Source organism: Bos mutus, chromosome X (genome assembly GCF_027580195.1).
Source record: "Bos mutus isolate GX-2022 chromosome X, NWIPB_WYAK_1.1, whole genome shotgun sequence".
NCBI classification, from domain to species: Eukaryota; Metazoa; Chordata; class Mammalia; order Artiodactyla; family Bovidae; genus Bos; species Bos mutus.
In genome coordinates this window covers 1,255,595-1,270,477 of record NC_091646.1, presented here as the reverse complement: position 1 = coordinate 1,270,477, position 14,883 = coordinate 1,255,595, and the positions used below count along the sequence as shown (strand labels likewise).

The 14,883-nt window shown below is 53.1% G+C and overlaps 1 protein-coding gene across 2 annotated transcripts in view; it reads right to left on the bottom strand.

Moving 5' to 3' along the window:
• The window catches only part of ELF4 (E74 like ETS transcription factor 4), a 39,800-nt gene that overhangs the window by 6,295 nt on the left and 18,622 nt on the right, over positions 1 to 14,883 (bottom strand). For both annotated transcript variants that reach the window (XM_070366155.1, XM_005908291.2), the window contains 6 exons: positions 8,073 to 8,352; positions 3,784 to 3,955; positions 3,294 to 3,386; positions 1,483 to 1,674; positions 621 to 704; positions 340 to 532 (listed from right to left, as the gene is read on the bottom strand). In XM_070366155.1, the coding sequence (XP_070222256.1) occupies positions 340 to 532; positions 621 to 704; positions 1,483 to 1,674; positions 3,294 to 3,386; positions 3,784 to 3,955; positions 8,073 to 8,144 (806 nt within the window). In that variant the 5' untranslated portion in view covers positions 8,145 to 8,352. The remainder of the gene's footprint in view (positions 1 to 339; positions 533 to 620; positions 705 to 1,482; positions 1,675 to 3,293; positions 3,387 to 3,783; positions 3,956 to 8,072; positions 8,353 to 14,883) is intronic.

Here is a 14,883-nt window from a genome sequence, read left to right as displayed (position 1 = left end):
AGCCCTTCTTGGGGATGGGGAGGCCCTGAAATTCTCTTTCCACTCTAAAAAGAGAAAAGGCTAGGACAGAAACACAAGAAGAGGACTGTCCCTCCCAGATAGGACCTGGGAAACGGGCTGGGGGGTAAGCAAACGGGAGAGTCACAGGAGACTTGTGGGGATGGGCCCAGGAATTTGCGCCTCAGAAGAGTGTCTAGGTGACCCATGCAGGAGGAGCAAGGTACTTACTCATCACCCACACAGAGCCTGATCTTTCCAGGGAAAGTTGGAGGCCCCTTAGCGAGGGGCTCCTGGGACAGAGGAAGAAGCTTGGGGACCCCTCCGGGCAGGGGCTCCTACCTGAGTGCCCGGCCCATCGTCTCATAGTTCATGTCAGGCTTGTTCTTCTGCTTCCCCCACAGCTTGGACACTGCCTTAGAATCCACCAGCTTGAAGATGCCTTTCTCTCGCTGGGTCCACTTGATGTACTTGGGGCAGGTGTTCCGGTCTTGCAGAAGTGCGAGGAGGAATTCCCACAGGTAGATGGTGCTGCCTGCAGAGCAGCAGGGTGGTGATGGGGTGCCCAGACCCCACCCACCCCTGCCGGCTCCCTTCCCACCTCACCCGCCTCCCTGCTGTACCTTTGCCATCCTTCGATTTCTTCCGAATAGGGATGCTGAGGTCAGTGACAGGTGAGGTACTGCGGTTGCCCTTGGTCTTCCGGACTGAGGGTGGGGGGGAGGTGGGAGTGAGCTGAGGCTACAGGGCAGGGCTCCCGAGACAGAGGGCCCAGGCGCTTACCAACTGAGGGGCACCCGGCGACAAGGAAGAGGCATCGCACTCAGGTAGCTCCACCCCCCAAGGGCCCTCCTGCATTTCAGGCCCCAAACAATGAGGGGCCACGGAGTGCTTGCCAATGAGTCACCTTTAGAAGCACAGAATCTGCCTTGCCTAATTTTTGAAACAAAATGGCATCTGAAGGTGTGCCTGTTGTGCAGATAAGTGTGGCACCAGGCTTTGGTTGCCACACTGACACGGCAGTATCGACCAGCCATCATCTGAGTAAATCAATAACATGGGGCTTGGGAAAGCCCAAAGTCCTCTACCATATACGGTCTCGGCTCCGTAAGCTCCAAGAAGGAAGCTAAGAGCAGAGGCAGAGGCCCCCAGAGGGCAGGAACTGGCCAGGGGGCCAAGGCTGGTGTCTGAACACTCAGTGCAGGATTCAATCCACTGAGGTCATGGGCTTGCTAATAAGCATTTACATATCTGCTGGGCAGACAGGAGTAGCCTGGAAAATGTCAGGCTTTAGGCAAGCTACCTGATGAGGCCCGGCTTTCCAGAAGGGAGGACTTTCCATCTGTCTCTGCCACACCAGAGAGCTATGCTCTGAACATGTCTGTAAAGCATGGGACTCACCTCTAGCCGTGGTCTCCTGAGCCCTCTCCTACTGCCCAGCCCCTTGAGGAAACACACACACTCTCTCTCCCCCCCCTATCTTACTTCTCTTCTTGGATTTTCCAGTCTTCTTAGCGCTCTCTTCTCTGGGGACCTTCTCCTCCAGACAGTTCTCCTCCTGGTCACCAGTGTTACCAGCCCTGTTCAGGGCGTCGGGCTCAGAGACAGGAAACAGGTAGTTGGGCAGTGTCATGGCTGGAGCAGGGTCTGGCTCTGGAAGCATTTCGGAGGTGCTGACTGCAAGAAGAAAGGCCTGAGGTGGCATGGGTCCAGGGCACGGTAGGAGTGTGGTCTCCCCGTGCTCAAGAGAACAGTGGGTTCCTGGGGGGTGGGGGTGGGGGCGAAGCATCATTCCCCACAGCCCCAGACACAGGACACACCTGAAAATGCCTCCTGTGTCTCACGGCACGAGGAGAGGAAACATCTGCAGAGCTGTGGGCACAAGCTGGCCCCAATCACAGCATGCACATGTGCAGCCCGCCGCTGGTGGTGGGAAGTTCCAGGTGACACCCGGGGAAAGGGCCACCTTCATTTAGTCGTCTACTCATTTTACAAGCAGAAGGGCCCTTAGACTTCGTTTAGCCCTGATGAGGAGACTGAGACCCAGAGATGGCAGGGCATGTGCCCAGGGTCACACAGCAACTTGGTCACACATGCCTGGTATGTGAGGGTCCTCAGTAAATATCTGTTGAATCCTGAGTGAAAATTAGTGCCAGAGGTGGGATGAGGAATTGGAACCTGCAGCTTCATGGCTTTTTTGCCACCCTGTATCCCAGCACCTCCTTCGAAGGTCAGTTGGAGCCAGGAATCTTCCTGTAGAGTCATGGCAGATGCCTGGATGGGGGTATTTGCTGGGGGAAGAGCCTGCCTCAGGGGCCATCGCAGGAGGTAGGGGCCAACCTCCTAGAACAGGGAAGGGATGAGGAGGCTCCAGCCCGGTACATTTCTAACTAAGCCGCATCTGGCACAGTCATCCTGGGAGCTCAGCGAGACAGCAGAGCGGCCTGACGTTACCCTGGCCAATAGCATTCTGCCTTAAACAAGGAAGTTCTGACACATGCTACACGTGGACGGACCAATAAGCCAGTCCCCCCAAAAAACAAATACTGTATACTTCAGCTCATCTGAGGCCCCAAGAGGAGTCAAATTCATTGAGATATAAAGTAGAGTGGTGGTGGCCAGGGGCTGAGGGGAAGGGGGAATAAGGAGTTAGTGTTTCATGGGAACAGACTTCAGGTTTTGCAAAATGCAGAGTTCTGGAGAGGATGATGGTGGCTGCACAACATAACAAATGTACTTAATACCACAGACCCGAACACTGAAAGATGGTTAAGGTGGTTCATTTTATGTTATGTGTAGTTTGTTGTTCAGTCGCTCAGCCATGTCTGACTCTTTGTGACCCTATGGACTATATAGCTCACCAGGCTCCTCTGTCCATGGGATTCTCCAGGCAGGAATACTGGAGTGGGTTGCCATTTCCTCCTCCAGGGGATCTTCCTGACCCAGGGGTCAAAACCTGTGTCTCCTGCATTAGGAGGCAGATTCTTTACCACCAAGCCACCAGGGAAGCCCTATGCGTATTTTACTGTAATTTAAAAATTGGAAAAAGTAACCAGTCAACCTGGTTATTTTTATAAAGAGTTACAAAAAGTCACTCCATCTTCTTCCTCATCCGCAGGGGCCATTCTGCCCCATCCCACTCCACTCACAGCTCAAGAGCGTGTTAACAGGTGTAGGGGTGGTGTGGGTGCATTAGCCGGGCACACACAGGCCCCTGAGAGTCCAATACACAGATGTGATACTTTAAAATGGAATTTTGTGTTGCCGCGAGTTGAGGCGCCACAGTTCAAACTCACAGATCTGCTTGTCATCCAGGATGTTGTTAGGAGACTCGACGTTGAGCAAGACTTCAGGGGTTGACACGGTTTGTGAGGTGGTTTCATTGTCATCTGGTGCCAGGTTCCATGGTTGGGAGAGAAGAAAATTCCCTCAGGACATAGGGCAGTGGGTGCCGCCAGAACGAGGCTAAGGAGCCCAGGGGCAGCGGGAAGGTAGCAGCGTGCCTCCCACCCTGACTCTCCACCTTTCTCTACAGCCATCCCAGCAGAGCTGGTCTCCCCTCACTGTTCCACTGCATCTCAGGAGACCACGGATCCATTTAGGTGGCTTTCTCCTCTCTACAGTGGTACTACCTTCTGCTTATCCTAGTCACCCCGTCTAATTTCCAACTACTGGGGGCCTTGCTCCTGGCTGCATGGGGTCACGAGAAGCCTCTGTGGGCTACTGTTACCTGAAGACAGAACCCCTCCCTCCTCCACACCTTCCCTGCCCAGGAAGGAAACAGACCTGCCAGCAAAAAACTGCCCTCCAAGATCTGATCCTGTGTCATGCATAATGTCCCATCTGTTATGATGCCACTGTGAACGTCATCCAGCTCCAGGCCTGAGTACAGATGCAGTAATTCGGGGTAGGGAACTTGCTCCACAATCACAGCTGGAAACACGGAGGGATCTTCTAGCTACGGAGAAGACAGCGATCCGGTTCAAGGCCCACCCGCCTCTCCCAGGAAGCCCTCCATACCAGAATCTGGCCCTTCTTGCAATTCCTAACTCTTGGATCCCTCAGGGGCTGTCCTTTGTAGGGCATGACATTGCTCTGGGTCCAAACTCACTAGTGGGGTCTTTATTGGTAGAAATGGGTTAGCTCTGTACCACCTTCACTCAACCAAGGGCAGGCAGTTTTAACTGGTTACAGCTATGGGTTAAGCTGTGGCCAGGGTTAGTTAGGCTCATTCTGAAACCAGTGGGAAAGGATTTGTCAATGTCAAGGGCAAGGGGCTCAATCTACAGCCAGCCAAGGGACTCAACCTACGCTCAGGGTTGGGTACCAGGGTGAAGGGCTCAGATCATGAACATCTTAGGGCTCAGTTTGTGATGAGAGTAGGAATGAAGATGGAAGAACAGAGGAATTAGAGACATAGAAAGTTAAGGGCTGGGAATTCCCTGGTGCTCCAGTGATTAAGGATCCACCCTAGTCGGGCAACTAAGCCCTCGAGCTTTAGAGCCCATGCACCACAACTAAGACCTGATGCAGCCAAATAAATAAAACAAAATTAATCTTTTTTTTTTTTTTTAAAGGTAAGGGCCTGGATGGGGGAGAGGGTTCCGATTTCTGGCTTGATTTGGTGGGCGCATGGGGGTACTGTTCTTGTTAAGGGGGAAGCCAGAAGGAAGAGGAGCAGGTTTTTGGAGAAAGATAAGGGAGCAAGTGTCTGAATATGGTCAGTTGGAGGTACCACTGAGATATTTAAAATGGAGATACCTATGAAGGAGTCAAAAATATGTATCCATGAGCTCATCACTGAGAGTGGGTAAAATCATCAGGATGAGAATTTGACCCCCAGAGGACATAGTTATTCTAAAATCAAACAAAGGTAAATTTTAAAAATAAGTGTGATTCCAACTGTTGTTTAAAAATTATAGAAGGAAATGTACTGGAATGTTCATAAGAATTATATTTTGGTTGTGGGACTGCAGGTGATTTTTTTTTCCCTTTCTACTTTTCTGAATTTTCTTTCATAGGGCTATTAATTCTTTCTTCATGAAAAAGGAATGAGAATGCTCAGTTTTACCTAATGTTCCTGAAGGATCCAGAAGAATAAAAATTGATGAAACTGCCTTTGCGTTTGGCTGCTGGCCAGTCACCTGGCTAGAGCAGTTTCAGGGGAGTGCTGGGGTCTCAGAGAGGACGGATGGACGGAGACAGGCAGGTGGGTATAGTGATTAAGGCCAGAGTTTAGAGCTGTCTGTGGGCTTCCCTGGTGGCTCAGAGGGTAAAGTGTCTGCCTGCAATGCAGAACACCTGGGTTCGATCCCTGGGTCAGGAAGATCCCCTGGAGAAGGAAATGGCAACCCACTCCAGTACTCTTGCCTGGAAAATCCCATGGACAGAGAAGCCTGGTAGACTATAGTCTATGGGATCCCAAAGAGTGGGACACAACTGAGTGACTCCACAACTTCACTTCACTTTAGAGCTGTCTGTCCAACACAGTAGCTGCTAGCCACTGGTGACTATTTAAATGTAAATATAAAGTTTTTCAAGATTAAAATTCAGTCCTTCAGTTGCATCAGCCATAGTTCAAGTGCTCCATAGCCACATGGCCCCATACTGGACAGCACAAATCTAGTGAAATTGCTCAGTCATGTCCAACTCTTTGTGATCCCATGGACTGTAGCCCACCAGACTCCTCCGTCCATGGAATTTTCCAGGCAAGAGTACTGAAGTGGGTTGCCATTTCCTTCTCCAGGGGATCTTCCCGACCAAGGGATTGAACCCAATTCTCTCATATTGCAGGCAGACGCTTTACCGTCTGAGCCACCAGGGAAGCTAAGAGCACTTCTAGAATATCAGAAAACTCTACTGGACCATGCTGATCTAGAGCCAGACTGCCTGGGTCTGAGACCAAATTCTGCCATTTATGAGCAGTGTGATCTTGGGCAAGATACCTTTCTGTGCATCTGTTTCCTCCTTTATAAAACTGGGGTGATCATATTATTGACCACATATGGTTGTTTAAATGGATCAATGTACATAAAGCACTTAGAACAGAGTCTGGCATACAGTAGGTTCTGATTATGTGCTTTAGGCATCAGGGACTCCGAGGAGACTATTGTAGTGTTAGTCGTTCAGTCATGTCTGACTCTTTGTGACCCTATGGACTGTAGCCCACCAGGTTCCTCTGTCCATGGAATTCTCCAGGCAAGAATACTGGAGTGGGTTGTCATGCACTTCTCCAAGGGATCTTCCCAACCCAGGGATCAAACCCAGGTCCTGCTTTAAAGGTGGATTCTTTACTATCTGAACCACCAGGGAAGCCCCCTAGGAGACTGGTAACATTTAATTTCTTAACCTGGGTGGTGAGTTAATGAGTGTTAATTTTATAGTTATTCTTAAAAAATATATATTTTCAGATTCTTTTCAATTACAGGTTATCTGTTTTATATTCATACTGTATTTTGCAACAAAAAGTGTATCCTAAAAACAGTGAGAGAAGGGAGGTGAGAATGTAAACCCAGATGATGGAGGTCACATTGGGGAGAAGAACAGCGCTAAGGAGGCGGTATGTTAAAGAGGTGGGCAGAAGGGAGGGAGGGTTTCTCTTAGGGTTAGGGGGACATGAAGATGTTCTAGGTTGAGGAGAGGTCTGCGAGGTGTGAAAGACACAAGAGAGAGAGGAGGTGAAGGATGGTGTGAGGTCTGGAAGGCAGCAGGAGAGAAGAGATTAAGCCCCAGGGTAGGTGTTGCCCTTGGAAGGAAGAGGGCCACTTCTTTCTCCCAGGCCAGCAGAAAGGAAATAAGAACAGGTGATGTTGTTGCTAAGAGGGAGGGAGGAGGGAAAGTGAGGGCATCCTTGGCTTTGAGCTCCTCTGTGGATTGGAGAAGAGGCTGTCTCAGAGGGTGGAGGGGCAGCTGTGGCTTCAGGAGGTAAGAACAGCTTCTATGAAGAGCAGCTTCTAGGAAGAATAGAAAGAATTGCTGAGTGGTCTAGAAACAAGTAAAAGATGACTAGCCACACTGAGAACCCAGGTAAGGTTAGATTTTTCTTCCCTTGTTTCAGGAGGCTAGGCATGCCAGAGGTGTTGGATAAACTGAGCCACTTCAGGTTAACATCTAGCAGGACAGAAAGCACCGTGTGCTCCAAGACCACTAGGGGGCAGCCTTTGGCTGGTCACTAGAGATGGGACGAAGTTTCCTGTCCTCACAGGGATCTGAGAGAGACCGCATCAGAACTAGGCTGGGGTGCCCTTGGAGATGATCCAGCTGGGTCTCCTCTTGATGAAGATGGGGAGATGGCAGCCAGGTAGGGCAGGGGACAGCTCTTGCCCAGGGGACACTGTGGCCACACTGGGATGAGAACTCAGGGCTTCGGACCACTAATCCCCCCTTCCTTCTGCAGTACCTGGCTGCCTCCTCTTCTCCAGTGTGTGGAAGGAGGGTGCTGGGCAAGGTATGGAGCAGCAGAGGCCTGAGTGCCAGAACTCTGTCCTAGTTCCCAATTTCCTCCGACCAGAGGACCCAATTTCCAGTTTATTCTGAATCCTTAGATGGTGGTTGAAAAGATGGTTATGGAAGGGCCTGACAACCATGCCAGGACAGGAGTCTGAAGGTGCCAGGGGATGGACTGTACCCTGCAGTGCCAGCTGGCATTTCTCCGTCCTACTGTGTGGTTGTCTCAGCACCTTTCTCACTGTGACATGGGGTGAAGTGGCCAGAGAACGCACACGGAGGTCAGTGTACACGTGTGCACTCAGCCCCCCGTTGCTGATTGACAGATCAGCTAGTGTGCATAGCAGCTACTTGGCTGACTTGGAAACTACACGTGCCCTATAATTGCATGTTGGCCAAACCAGCTCACTAAGTGACCGCCCGATGACTACTGCCTGGCCACATGGGACTAGCTGATGGCACAGTCTGCCTGGCCCACAGCCGCCATGCCTTGAACCTAGTAGGTGCTTGATCAGTGTTTGCTGACTGGTAGCTAGCCAGCCGGCCAGCTTACTGGCTATCTGCCGGCCTGTCTTTATCTATCTGATCATCTGTGCCGGCTGACCAGGCTCTGTTCTCTGGGGCCATACCTGGTGGATGTCATCCATTCCGTTGCTTGCAAACTCAAAGATCAGGTCACTGGGCTGCAGGGCAACAGCCATGCTGTCTCCTCAGAGAGCTGACTGTGGGGCCTGCAGGGCCCACTGGAGCCGCGGTGTTTCCTTGATGAAAAGATGCTATTCAGATACCTTGAGCCTAGCACCTACTCCTTGAGTCACAGTACAATAGGGGCCGTAGAGAACTGGAGTAGGCGGTGGCCTAACCCAGGTTCAAGGCTGCATGCTGGGCTGGGCCAAGCACAGGAGCGACCTACGGAGAAGGGAGAGATGGGGCAGTGAGCCAGTCACCTTCCTTGGGTCCTGTTCCCAGGACAGACTGCCAGAAGAGGGACAGCAGGAAAAGGGGAAGACAGTGGGAACAGAAGGGCTGAGCCTTGGTGCCAGTCTGGGTCACGGGGACCTACACCTGAGCGGACCCCAAAGATACGTAGTCTCCCTCACTTACTGCCCCATGTGGACAAGATGAGACACAGCGGGACTTGGTGCACTCTCCACCCTGAAGATTAATCCCCAGGGTGTGGCCATAGGGGAAGCCAGGGCAGCCCAAGTGGCCTTGTGGATGGAGCGTGAAGAACCCTACAATTCCCTTGGCTGGGGAAAGGACCCCTGTGAAGGATCTGGGGTGGGGATATCTGGGTACACAGGATGGTCTTCTAGACTCTGCCTGACTTGGTCCACCTCGGGAGTAGGGGCCGCTTAGTTCTGAAGGGCAGACTCCACAGAGGAAGTGATCTCTCACTATAAGGGTTGTGTTGTCAGGGCCAGTGACAGCAGATGGCACTCTCAGACTCGGCCACGCCTCCAGAGAGCCTGATGTCAGAGGGCCGGGGGGGGGCCACATGCCCTGCTCTAGTCACCACCCAGCCACCACCACCTGCTGGGGATGCCGGGCACAATGGCCTCTGTGCTGTATGTGGCTTGGGCTCTTGGTTTAGCTTTGGTTTCAGTTTCAAGAGTGAACTGTCACCCTGGGAGAGCCCCAGCTGGGGGAGGGGCCCACAGGAACCTTCCCCATCCTCCAGGGCCAGCTCAGGGCCCCCTTTTCCAGGAAATCTGTCTGCTGCAGCCCACATGTCTCTCCTCTCCCAGAATGCCTCTGGCACTCATAGCCTGCACCTCCGGCGCTCACATGGCACTGGGCCTCTGATTGTTTCCTGTGCTCCCTGCCCTTCTCAAGTGGTCGGCGCCGCACCCCGGCCTGGCTCCCAAAGCCCCAGCTCCCCTCCCACGCCCCTCCCACCAAAGCATTCTCAGCGTCTCCACCCTAACACTCAGGCTTCTCCATCTCCAGGTACCATGGCTCTGGCCTCGAGGGTTTGGCTTTGTGTGGTGTCCACATGTGTGTTGGTGTGGCAGGCCTATGATCAGCTTGGTTCAATCACGAGCACCTGAAGAACCAGCTCCATGCACCAGAGGAGCCACACACTAGACCCCCTGCCTCCTTGGCACTCCTTTGCCAGTGCCAGGGTGGCAAAACCTCCTCCTGGCCCAGGAAGAAATGAGGAACTTCAGAGAGGGGCAAAGGGGAGGAAAGGGAGGGGGACCACGGATGACCCTCCCAGATGACCACTCTCCCCCACAGAAGACACCCAGGCCTCTTCCACTTCCTTTCCGTTAGCCCACAGGACTGGCTCCGCCCTCTCCCCACCCCCACACTCACCCCCACACCTTGCCACCCACCCCCAACCAAAAAACTTTAAGTCATTCGAATCAACCTGGCAGGTCTGAGTTTCCCTTCGGGTGAACGAGAGGCCCAGCACAGCGAGGCTAGGATGGCCTTCCACCACCGACGCCCACCCCCACCCCACCTGCACATGACCCACGTGACCGGGTGTCTGTGGCCTCCCAGAGAGGCCTTCCAGGGCCATTTATGCTTGGAAGGTCTGTCTCCCCCAGCCAAAGCGCCCCAAGGCCTGCATTCCGCAGCTCCCGCCCTCCCACAGGCCGGCTGTCTGCCCCCAGGAAGCGTTCTCATACTAATCAAATGAAAGGTGATCACTTTCACCTAATCCCACTTTGTCTAAACATGAAACTCCTGTGTCTGCCCCTCTCCCTCCAAGGTCATTCCACCATGGCCTTTCCCTGCAGGTTTGCTCATCGCTCTGGCTTCTCTTCGCAGATCAGTGTTTGTGATGTTTGTGAGCTCTCTGCCTGGGGAACTTCTGGGCGCCTTCCTTACCTCCCCCATTAGAAAGCAGCTTCGCTGAGGGCAGGGACGCCGGTGCTGCTCACTGATGAAGCTTAGCATGTGGTAGATGCCCAATGTGTGTTGGTGGAACGATCACATGAATGAATGACACTGGTCAATTGGTACCAGTGAGGTGGGGTGTGTTCTCTGGCCTGTGAGTATACGCATGTGTATGCTGGGTGTGGGGTGGGTGTCCAGTGGTCTAGCTTACAGGAAAGAGAGAAACTTGTGCCCTGTGTGTGTGCTATGTCTGTGTATTTTTGCATGGTAATTTACAACCAGGAGCGGGAGTTGGGGAGGGAGTTCCCTGTGGGTGTGCGAGCACACTGCAGATATATATGTATGTGCCGGGTGTGGGGACAAGTGCGTGAGAGCCTCTGTATGTCAAAGGGCTTTGGTCCTGGTCGGGCCAGCAGAGCCACAAGCACAGTCGTTGGTTCCTCCTCCTCCAGGCCTGCCTTCATGAGAATGGCAAGCTCGAGCTAATACTAGCTGCTGCCGGCTGGCAGAGGCTGGCTGTGGTGAAGTGGGCTGGGGCGGGGCCTAGCGGCCACCACCACCCAACCCCCTGACATGGAAAACTCAAAATCCTCTTGCTTCCCAGGGAGAGCATGCCAGAGCGGAATGTATATGTGGCCCATGCATCCTAGGGGTGAGCCCCCAGGGCCCACTCTGCTAGGGGGGGTGTGGTAGGAGAGGGAAGGCAGCTCTGCACTAGACTGGATGGAGCCCTTAGCCATCAATGCAAAGAGAGATTTGAAATAAAAGAAAGGCAAATCCAGTTGCCTTCTTTAAGTATCAGCATATCTCAGTATCCAAATTCAGGATTCTTCAAGTCTGAAGCTAAGGTGAACTGTGTGTGTGTGTGTGTGTGTGTGTGTGTGTGTGTGTGTGTGTAGGGCGGGACTGGCTGTCCTACTCTCTTGGTCAAGGCTAAGAAAACTCTCCCTTCACCCTTATGGAACCTTCCAGTCCAGAAGGTTTCACCCTTCCCCCTTCAGATGTTTGAGGATTTGAAAGTGAGAGGTGGGGAGCAGTCATTTGCATGTTCACTCACTCTCCCCCAAGTCCCTCAAAATAACCTCCCTCTCCCAGGAACCTGAAACCAAAGAAGCCACGAGCACAGAAGGCCCGCCCTGCTGGAGGCCAGAGAGGCCCACACAGGGGCTCCCCTCTCTGGCGTCCTCAGAGACGCTCTGGAACACAGATTCAGCTGCCTAGAGGCCTGGACACTGCCTTATCGGTGAGTGGGGGGCTAGGGAGGTCCACAAGGACCCTGGGCTCACCTGGTAACCCGTAGTAACTGGTGCTGAGATCCTCCCACCCACCCCTTCATTGCAAAGCTCAAAGCTGGCTCCAGTCAAAGTCCACGCCCAGAGTGGCAAGAGCTCTGCTCCCTTTGAGGCCACTGCAGTATCCCTGGCTCCCAGGGCCTGTCTTGCTTGGGCTGAAAGCAAAGCCTCTGTGAGAGCATATGGCTGGCCCCAGCTACTGAACGTGTGTGTGTGAACGTGTGTGTGCAGGCACACCACAGGAGGGAGCAAGCAAGCGAGGGCGCCCACATCCCGGGCTTGCAAATGCACACCTCTGGCTCTCTGTGGTTGTGACTGCATTTCAAAACCAAAATAGCAAAATAGAAGTGGTTTGGGCTGTTTCTGCGTCATCACAGCTGGGCCCCCTTCAGACCCTCTCTGGGGCTGTCACTGGAACACGTCAAGCGGTGTCCAGCACTCACCCATTGGGGCCTCCTCCACAGGAAACAGCCCCAATGTGAAAGCCACGTCCGCAGTCTCCGTGGAGCAAGTTTAAATCTACAGCCGCTCAGCCGAGCCAATGGCTCTCACAGAATCGCTAATAACACCCGTGGCATTTTCACACACGCCAGCAAACATGGGGGCCAGATGGTCAGCCAGGCCCGCAGAGCAGCGTTCTCACGTTCCTCGTCCTCTCACAGCCAGCCCTCACTCCTGAAATACCCCGTCCTCCCTGAAACCTTTCTGGAATTCTCTGGAAAGGAAGTGACAATTTCCTTCATGCCATTTCCCACTCCCTCAACACCCCTCCCCCACAACCACAAACAAAGTGGAAACTACCCCAGGAATAGCTGTACCCTCCACTTAAAAACAGCCCCTCCTCCGGCTAATAGTCATCAAGCAGCATATTTGCACGCGGCACCACGTGATCAGTGGCGTGTGTTTAAGAGACAGAAGTTCAGACCCAGGGGTCCAGTCTGTAGCCATGGACCAAGCAGAAGTAGCCCAAGTGTGGGACTCCCCTGCAATCTTGGTCCAACTAGGGCTGGACTCCAATCAGCCAGCCGAACCCCCCTCCTTGAGCAAAATGCCCAGTGAAGGGGGCCTTGCCACAGCGATTTTGTCAGCTTCTTCTCCTCTATTCCTGCCTTCTACCACCCCCTCCATCTGAGATGAAATCAGGAAGAGGGAGGGAAAAAAATAAATGTTTTGCAAGCTCTGTTGATTGGGGTTTCTCTGTGCTCATTTACAAGAAACCCAGTTTCCTTCCTTGGCCCTCGGTCACTGCCTGATTCCTTGTAGGGTTTGTCAGAGCTCTCACGGTGGGGCAGGCCTGGAGCTCTTCTCCCACTGTCCCTGCCCTTTCTCAGCTGCAAGCTTGCTCCAGCCTTCGAGCCCCACAGCTGGCCCCATGGAGGGGCAGTTAAGGCTCCAGGCTGCAAGCACAGTGACACATGCTCCTCTTTCTCCAGGAGACCCACCAGCCTTCTCCCGGCTGCATCCCAACAAGAGGTGGGCCCACAGAGAAGTCAGCCATCTTTCTGAGCTGTGCTTTCTGTCATCCTTAAAGTGGGTGAGGGCTGAGGGGAATCCAGGCCTAGTAGGGGCTCACCAGCCTGTCTTGGGTGAATGAAGATGGTGGTGGGAAAGTGCTTTGAAAATTAAAACACACTCATTCAGATGACAAGTTCCAGGTGACCTCCCAGAGACCAAAGGGGACTGGGGACCCCATTAAGCTCCCAGAAGTGCCCCCATGGCTCTAGAACATAGGGTGGGCTGCAGGCTGCCAGCTGTCACCTTGGAGGGGGCTGGCTCCTTTGCTAAGGTTGGGGGCCTTGCAGGAGGGACAGGCAGCTTTGGTTGGAGGGGTGCTCCCAGTCCCCTGTCCTCACCACCTCCACCCGGCCCCAGCCCTCTGGGTTGTGGTTATGTGGCAAGAAGAGCACTACAGAAGCCCCAGTAGGGGAGGAGAGGTGGGGGAAGGGTTATGTCAAAGGGAACCTATTTTCTCAGCTGCCCTGACTCCCAGGGGCCTGGCCTGAGAAAGCTGAAAGAGCACCCCCTGGAGGTGCCTGCAGCCACCACACCCTCATCTCCAGAGCTCCAGGAACCAGGAGGAGGCGGAGTACTCTGGGAAGGGGAAGAGAACAAGTCAGTGATGGGGAGGACAGGCTTCAGGAACAAGGCCAAAGCCAAGTCTGAGGCAGCTCCTGAATCCCCAGGGGGGCGCACTGCCAGCAACAGCCTAGGTGAAGACCTCAGAAGTTTCTGCAAACCGTAAGGGCACAGGCGAGAAGCTTTGCCTTGGGGCTTAGGTAGGTCACCTTCTTCCTCTGTGAAATGGGGACACTCTCCTTAGCACAAAGGGTCGTCGTGGAAAGCCAGCAAGTTAACATAGGTGAAAGCTCTGTTACATTCCAAGTGTGTTTTTAGATTTCCGGGTCAGATTTGTGTCTTTCAGGCTGAGGTCATGCATTAAGCATTCATGATATCTCTACCTAGATGGACAGGAAGAAAGGGAAATGGAGGTAGTGGGATGACATGGACACTGAGGGGGACATAACCAACAATTATCAAACATGGTAGAGAGCAGAAACAAGTTTGACTATGGGGAGGGTATGTATGAGATTGGCTGGTGGGGGGACCACAGGGAAATCAGGAGGATGAGTGCATAGGCCTCGATCCAGAAAGCAACTCAAAGTCACGGTTGATTCTTGAGCAAGGCAGGGGCACAAAACAAGCAGTTTTCTAGGAAGATCAGTTTGATCTGACTGAGTGGAGGAGATGGAAGGGGACCAGATGAGTGGCTGGAACCAAGGAGGTGACTCCCAGGTCCACCCTGAAGGGATAAAATGACAGAGGGTGGGGTCATATAGACTTGTAGAGACCCCAAGGTTGCAGCCAGTTCTTCCTATGAGAATGGTAAAAAGACAGAGATTAAGGCAGGAATTATGGTAAGAACATGAGTTCAGTTCGGACATTTTGAAGTCGGGGTGATCTTAAAAAAACCAGGATTAATGATGGAACAAAAGACAGCCCAGAGAGTCATTTTCTGCTAAACACACACATCTACACACATCCCCTGGCAGGAGGAGTTTCCATGAACCTTCAGTGGCCAGAGGAACAGGCCTGGCCTGGTGAGGTTTGCATTCCGAACGCTGTGGCAGGAAAGCCACATGTGCTGAACGGAAGATGCTCTGCCATCCGAGCCCTGCCCCTAGGAAGTCTACCTGATCCATGGCGGCGGGGCGGGGCGCGGACAGACACACTGACCAGAGACTAATTAAAGTTACTAGTGGTTTTTTTTAGAAGCTGGGGCAATCTGTGAGTAGATACCAAC